Genomic DNA, 7,885 nt, shown 5'->3' on the forward strand with positions numbered 1-7,885 from the left:
ATATCCGCAGATTTTTGTAAAAATTAGTAAAAATTGAGAAAAATGAAAAAAATTAGAGAAAATCAAAGATAATCTTCAATTATCATTACAAACATAATATCCATAGTCTTTAAAGACTTAAATAGCAATAACAACAAACATAAACATCCAAACATATCCATAAACAATCAAATATTACATAAACAACCAACCATATTCATAAACAACAAAATAAAGTTCATGACATCATAAAAACACAATTTCACCATCTCAATCTTCCTTTCATCCCATAATGGTAGTGATAGTAGATTCCAACTTACTTGAATCCTATATTGACAAGAAAACAATTTAAAGTTAAAATCATATAATAACTCAATAAGTCAATAATATAAAAACATAGTGTGTTATATGTAATTTAATAGTTTACTTACGTCAACATCTCCTTCAATGTTATGAATTGTGTAGCACTCAAATCCTATGTTAGTTGTAGTGCCAAGTTCATTCCAAAGCCAATCTTGATTACACATTAGAGCCTCTAATGTGTCCGGATGCAACCTACTACGATGTGGCGTAACAAATCGACCACCCGTACTAAATGAAGATTCAGAGGCAACGGTAGAGATAGGAATCGCCAAAAAATCTCTAGCAATAGCTTGCAAAGTAGGAAACTTCGCTCCATTTGATTTTCACCAATTTAAGATATCAAAATCATGTTCAGTTTGTGGTACCGGTCTCTCTTCAAGATAATAATCCAACTCACTCTTTGTATCAATAAATGTGGATTCCTCACTTACATGTGCAGCAAAATCAGCTTGCCAATCCTCATGACTGAACTTCTTCCCCTTTGAACTTGAAGGTATTGATGGTGGTGGCTGCATATCTAATTGAGCAGCTTGGTCTCTCTCTCTTCTCTTTGTTGCATATTCTAAAACTAAATCTTGCACTACCATTTTCACTTGACTAATTACAACACATGCCTCCGTCTCACCATATATTTTACGAAAAAAGAAATTCAATAAATACATCTTGTACCTAGGATCCAAAAGAGTCCCAATAGCCATAACTGTATTAATCACACCCCAATACTTTTCAAACTTAGTTATCATACTAGTAGCCATCATTTCAATTATCTCATTTCCACAATTTTTTCACTCCATCAAAGCCAACTTAATCACACAAACCTTAGGAAAATAAAGATTTGATGTAGGATAAGTTGTTCCAGAAAACAGTTCAGTCACATAAAAAAAAACCCTCAATCTTTGAAAAATTTCATCCGCCATATCCCAATTCTTCTCACTAGGCAAAGATTTATATTGACTCTCACGTAATGACAATCTTTCAAATACATCTCTATACATAATTGCAACTTCAAGCATAAAAAATGTTGAATTTCACCTAGTTTTACAATCAAGACAAAGATTTTTTGTGTAGGATATTTTAAGTTGCGCACATGTTTCCTTAAATTTTTCTTCTCTTTTAGGTGTTGCAGTCCAATAATGAACACTATCCCTCACCCTTTCAATAGCATGTGAAATAAGTTGTAACCCATCCTTGACAATCAAATTTAATATATGCGCACAACATCGCATGTGAAATAATTTACCACCCAAGATAAAGTTTCTATGTGACATTTTAGTCAAAATATTCTCAATCATAACGTCATTAGTACTGCAATTATCAACAGTCAAAGTGGATACCTTCCTATCAAGATTCCAATCCATCAAACAATCCACAAGAACCTCTAAAAGTACCTCAGCCGTGTGAGGAGCCAGCACATATATAAACCTGTAATGATAATTTAGTACAATTATAACCAGCTTTGCAATTATATAAACATTCGGAAGAACCTATAATGATAATATTATTACCTCACCAAACGGCTTTGTAATTTCCAAGAATCATCAATGTAATGAGCCGTAATAGCCATATAACCTTTGTTTTGGTTGCTTGCTGTCCACATATCAGTCGTAATTGCAACTCGACTTTTATTACGCTCAAGGACATTCATTGTCTTCGATCTCTCATCGTTGTAGAGCTTCAAGATGTCACTCTTTAAAGTGTTGCGAGTAATCACTTTGAAGAGAGGTTGCAAAGCATTGCAAAATCGTCGAAACCCAATGTGATCCACAATAGATAGCGGATACTCGTGAAGACAAACCATAACTGATAACTCTTTCCTTGCATTTTCTTGGTCGAAGGTATATGCACCAACCACAACTGTTTCCCCACTAGTTGTTGGAGTTGTCTTCATCATACATTGTCTTATATCTCTAGTGGTGTGGAGCTTGCAGCTTTTGAAGTGATCACGTAAGTGCGAAGTGCCTTGTTTTGGGTCACCAAGTAGCTTCGATTTGCAATAATTACATTCAGCCTTTAATTTTCCCTTGATTTCTACAATCTTGAAGTGATTCCACACTTCGGAGGTTAACTTCCTCTTTCGAACACCACTTGTAGAGTTTGTCGTTCCTTCATTAGTAGTTGCGGTATCCGTTGGAGGTTCTTGAGGTTCAGATTGAGGAGCCTCTTGCGTAGTTTGAATATTAGTGCCTATAGGTTCTTCTGATGGAGTACTCTTCTCAAGAGTATTACTCAATGCATCCGAAGAAGACATTCTATAAATCATGAATCAAAAACATTAATCTAAAATATAAATTATGAATCAAAATCTCATTAACCTAACTCAAAAATATAAATTATAAATTAAAAATTAAAATTGAGCTCTCCAAATTATTCAAATAACACTACTTAGATATGAATATGATATTAGTTAAAACTATTTGTTCTAATGAAACAGATCAAAGAATAAAGGAACTGGCACAGTGGTTTGGCCTGGAGGCCTAAATTCTACTGTTCATATTCTTACCAACAGATACAAACCCTTTAAAAGTTGCAGTTCCTGTAAACCCAGCTTTTGAAAACTTTGTAAAGGAAGTATCACAAAATCAATATCAAGGTTTCTGTATTGATCTTTTCTACTCAATAAGACAAATTCTGAGTGACAACTATGGTGACCTATTGCCCTATGAATTTCATTCCTTCAATGAATCCTATGACAGTCTTTTTCAAAATATCATAAATGAGTTAAAGAAATTTTACTTTATGCTATTTATCATCTGAATATATGCACATCAAAATATAACACTGAATTGTACAAGAAATTTGCTAAGGACTTCAAATAAAATCATATCAAAAGAATCTTTGGCATATTTAATCATGGACTAGTTCCAAATCATATTCATAGTTGCATGCTTTTTTTATTATTACGTCAATCTTTCTTTCTGAAAATTAAATACTAATACTACTGCTGTGGATCATACTCATGTGCAGTCTTATGATGCTATAGTGGGAGATGTGCCTCGCTCTTATATATTTATTTGGCTTAATTCATTCAGACTTAACTGTCTTCACAGTAATCACCACTCAATATGATATCTAATGTAATCAAATATTTAAATAGGAACAATTCTTCACTAGAATAAAAATGCAAATATTGTTTATCAAATTGTTTAGCAATGACTTTTAAAAAGAATGAAACCATTTGGACTTAGCATAATAAACATTTATGCAAAAACAAACATGGGACCAATAAACTATCAGGCATAGTTTTGAACCAGAAATATAAATTACACAACCAGAATCCAGAAATTCATAGTCAGAAAATCATTAACCTAATCAGAAATTTAGAAATTCAGTAACCTAGTCAGAAATTCAGCAACTCAAAACTCAAAAATCCAGAAATTCAAAACACAAAAATTCATATTATTAGAAATCTCATTAATTCAGAACACCCAAATTCGTTACCCTAATTTAGACATCTAAATTTAGAAAAGGGGATGGAAGACCAGGGAAGACCAGAACTGACTTACCTGAACCTGATGGAGAAAAGGGGAAGGAAGACCAGCGTCCAGCGAAGGCCGGCGACGCGAACAGGAGAAGACGACGACGTTGCTGAGTCTACTGCGACCAGCAGAAGAAGACGACGTTGCCAGAGGCGGCGCTGAGAGACCAGAGGGTGGAAGGCGGCGGGTGACGGTCGGCGGTCGGCGGTCAGCGGGAAGGAGGCAGGAAGGGCTAAGGGTTTGAGGAGGAGTGGTGACGAGAGTCAAGTCTTAGTTCTCACTCTCTGTTTCTCTCTGAAGCAAGACGACTAGGTTAGGTTATGTTCAAATGAGAGTGGCTCATATATAATATATATATATCAGGGTATTTTTGTCCTTTCACACAAACGGAGATTTAACGGGTCTCCACGGGGCGGGGACCTTTATCCCCACCCCCGCCCCGTTTATTATACGGGGCCCCGTTCCCCGTCCCCGCGGATAAAAATTGCCCCCCATACCTGGTCCCTAACGGGTAAATCCCCGCGGGTACCCGCCCCGCCGGAGATTTTTGCCATGCCTACTTATGACAGTGTTATGAGGGTTGTGAATGGATCCGAGAGATGATTTTTTTCTCTTTATGATCATGGTGGTTGTGGTAAAATATTCCTCTACAACTTAATGGTGGCAAAATTTAGGTAAAATATTCCGGGTTTAGTGCATAGCTATTTGTCAAGCAATTGCTGTAATGATCGAACAATACTAACACCGACTTTAGATGTTATTGACAAGATAAATAGCCAACTACTGTAAATTGTTCCTGGTATTTAAAAGGTGTATCTTAATTCAGACAAGGTTTGTATTGAATAAGGTAATATGGAAAATCACTTGGAATTTTTTGTCCAAAAGTATTGAATGTTCTTAATTGTTCTAGTTTTCTACCTCATAAGCTTACACTTAAAATTGGTGTTCCAGTAATGCTACTTAAGAACATAGACCAGTCAAATAGCCTATGCAATAGTACACGACTACAGGTTAGTAGACTTGGAAATCACTTAGTTAAATGCAAAATACTAACAAGAACCAAAATATGAGGAATTGCATCAATCTCCAGAGTGAATATGGTTCCAAATAATGACAACATTCTAATCAAGTTCCAGAGAAGATAATTTTCATTGATAGTGTCTTTTAGTATGACATTAAAAAAAGCTCAATGACACTCATTGAAAATTGTTGGTATGTACTTACCGAGATTAATTTTTTATGTACAGACAGTTATATGTGGTACTTTCAAGAGTTAAGAGCAAGCAAGGAATAAAGTCTTTAATTCAGAATCATGAGAGGTGTCTAAGAATTTCACGATTAATGTTGTGTATAGAAAAGTCTTTGATAAATTGAGATCATCCAGTACTGGTTTAATCAATTGGTATCTCTTTTTTGTTAATTGTATTTTTTCATATTTTCTTTTGTAGTTGGATAAAAATTTTAATATAAATAATATTTAAATTTTATTTGATACAGGATCAAAGATAGAGTCTATCGATGAGCCACTACAAGAAAAACACTGAATACTGTCGAATTTATCAGCGGATTTAGCGGTGATTTTTTTGATAGTTACGAGTGAAAATTCGTTCTAAAAAAAACTTATCGTTGGATTCTATAATCCGTCCCTGATTTCAATGGTAATAAGAGGCACGAAATTCACTTTATAAGCACCAATTTTATTGTCGGAAATTTTTTAGGGGTAATATGAGTTAGTGAAATGGGTCGTTTTGGACAGCGAACGGTACTTTATAGTCGGATATATCTGCTGGTAAAAATTGAATGAAATTCGAATTTAGAAACCCTTCCCTCTCACTTTGCTACAACCTTATCCTCTCCTCTCTCCTTCTTTATCACCTTGGTTCTCCCTCTCCTCTCTTTTGTAACGTTGTCATTGCTGCAAGGGGTCCATCGTCGTTGCTGCTGCCTTGTGGGTTGCCGTTGTTGCTGCCTTGTCGGTCACCGTAACTGCTGCCTCGTGTTGGGTCACCGAATCGGCCTCGTGGTCAGGATAGAGGGATGGTGTCTACTGGTACTCCTGGTACTTCTGGATTGTCACCTTCTACTCCGACTACCCCTGGGATGTCATAGGTAATAGGGGCATAGGATTAGCCGTTCAAGTGAATTGTTTGTAAATTGTTTAAGTGAATTGTTGATGGACAGAGTTTTAGGTACCTTCCAATTATAGATGAAACTCTACTGAAATTTCTAAAAATTCTAAATATAATTGAAGTTCAAATTTCACTTAAACTACTAATCTCAAATTTTTCATTGATAGGTTTGCGCCAAATAACGATGCATGTACACAGGAGTGTACCAATGTCATTAAGTTGATGTACGACCACCCATGGCTAAGCTACAAGAATATTTGTACTGAGATCAGAGAGTGATGGTTTTAGAAGTGGGCGGTGAGAACTTAACATATTCAAACCTTAGCTAGTCTATATCTTCTATTTTGTTTAATGCAGTATACTTTGATTAACTAGTGTTAAATGCTTCTTTTAACAAGAGAAATTTATATGAGACAAGACTCATGATGCCATGATCAGGAAGATCTTCAACCATCGGATGTCTAGGTGACTTCAGTAGATGATGGAGGACGTACATGAAAGGCGCGACCACCTCACTATTTGACTACCTCTGGACATTAAGAAGCAACTACACGTCCATTGGGGGACTGGTGAAGGGTTCAGACGTCACCTTCTCACAAACAGAGCTAACAAGGCATCTGCAGGTTGTCGAAGTATACGGGTGGGTCAACGATTTTATGAAGACAAAGGCCAGGCTGGTATGTAACTTGTTTCATTTTCTTATTAAGTTCGTTTTGTCTTTGAAATATAATGTCATTATTACTTGATTTAACATATTGTTTCAACATTTGAAGTCTAAGTCATTAGATCGTGATGCTACAATGGTGGAGACCTTCAAGTATACTCCCACCTTGAATAAAAGAACAAGGAGAGATTGCTTATCAGCGATCTGCTTATCATTATGTAAGTAAACATCATGTGATATAAAGTTTTTAATTAACTGTAGTCCTAATCGTAACATGTGTTACACAGAAGTCCTACACGCAGAGATTGGAGGCTGCAACATAGCAATCTCAGCATACTGAAGACGACGGCAACAATTTTGCTGCATTAGTCATCCATCCTGACATAGTTTGGCACGAGACTGCATTTGAGCTATATAAGAATCGCATTTATGGACTTGGATCATTCTTCGCCGATAACCTTTGCACCTCCACATTGAGACCTTCATCCGCTTCTGCCACCAGTCGGCCCGTTGGTCCCGAGGACGGTGTCAATTTGAGGGAGCAGGTGCTGGAGCTCACCTGGAGTCTTCACCAACAGGCTCAGCAACTACAACAGTTTAAGGAGAGGTGTCAGGAGAACCTCATGCGCATGTCAGACACAGATTCCCTCAAGTTAGAGTGGAGGCGGGAGCTAGAGCGACTTCAGTGAATAGAGCAACAGATGTCAGTGTAATAAGATTAGATGCGCTCCAGTGGCAGCAACGCTGCTGCTGTTGCCTCAGCAGGACCAGGGGGATGACGATGTCGATAACTATCAGGATCTATAGTGATTAGAGTTTTGTTCTAGACTTTTCATTGTATTTTATTTATTTGACTTTTTATTTTATTTGTACACTTGATATTTAGTTTACCATATTTGATTTCTATTATTTAGAATTTGACTACTAATTATACAAAAAATAAATTTAAATAAAAAAAAGAATTTGACCATGATAAGATTAATATTGTGCCTATAGCCTAATTAGAGAATTATACTATAAGTAGGAGTACGATGTAATAATGTGAGATATGCATGATGTAATTGGAAACTCTACTTTCTCTCTTTAGCCCTAATCTTAGGGATTTCTATTCTATTCTCTCTGAATTTCTATCAAATTCTCTATTCTTTGATACAAATTTGTATCAGGCCACTAATTGTGTTAAAATTTTTTAAAAATTACAAATTTACCGTCGAATTTACCGCAAAAAATATGACGGTAATTAGGTAGGAACAAAATAGTGGAGCGCCAAAATT

At 36.0% G+C, this 7,885-nt stretch overlaps 1 protein-coding gene across 1 annotated transcript; it reads right to left on the reverse strand.

The window, feature by feature from the left end:
- Positions 1-261: 261 nt before the first annotated feature.
- On the reverse strand, positions 262-2,590 carry LOC148572354 (zinc finger BED domain-containing protein RICESLEEPER 3-like). Its single transcript, XM_088507467.1, has 2 exons — positions 2,054-2,590; positions 262-306 (listed from the first exon to the last, which is right to left on the reverse strand). The coding sequence occupies exons 1-2, from the start codon at positions 2,588-2,590 to the stop codon at positions 262-264; spliced, it is 582 nt and encodes a 193-aa protein (XP_088363593.1).
- Positions 2,591-7,885: the final 5,295 nt, after the last annotated feature.

The sequence above is a fragment of the Arachis ipaensis genome, chromosome B3 (genome assembly GCF_059453495.1).
Source record: "Arachis ipaensis isolate K30076 ecotype BB chromosome B3, ASM5945349v1, whole genome shotgun sequence".
NCBI lineage: Eukaryota > Viridiplantae > Streptophyta > Magnoliopsida > Fabales > Fabaceae > Arachis > Arachis ipaensis.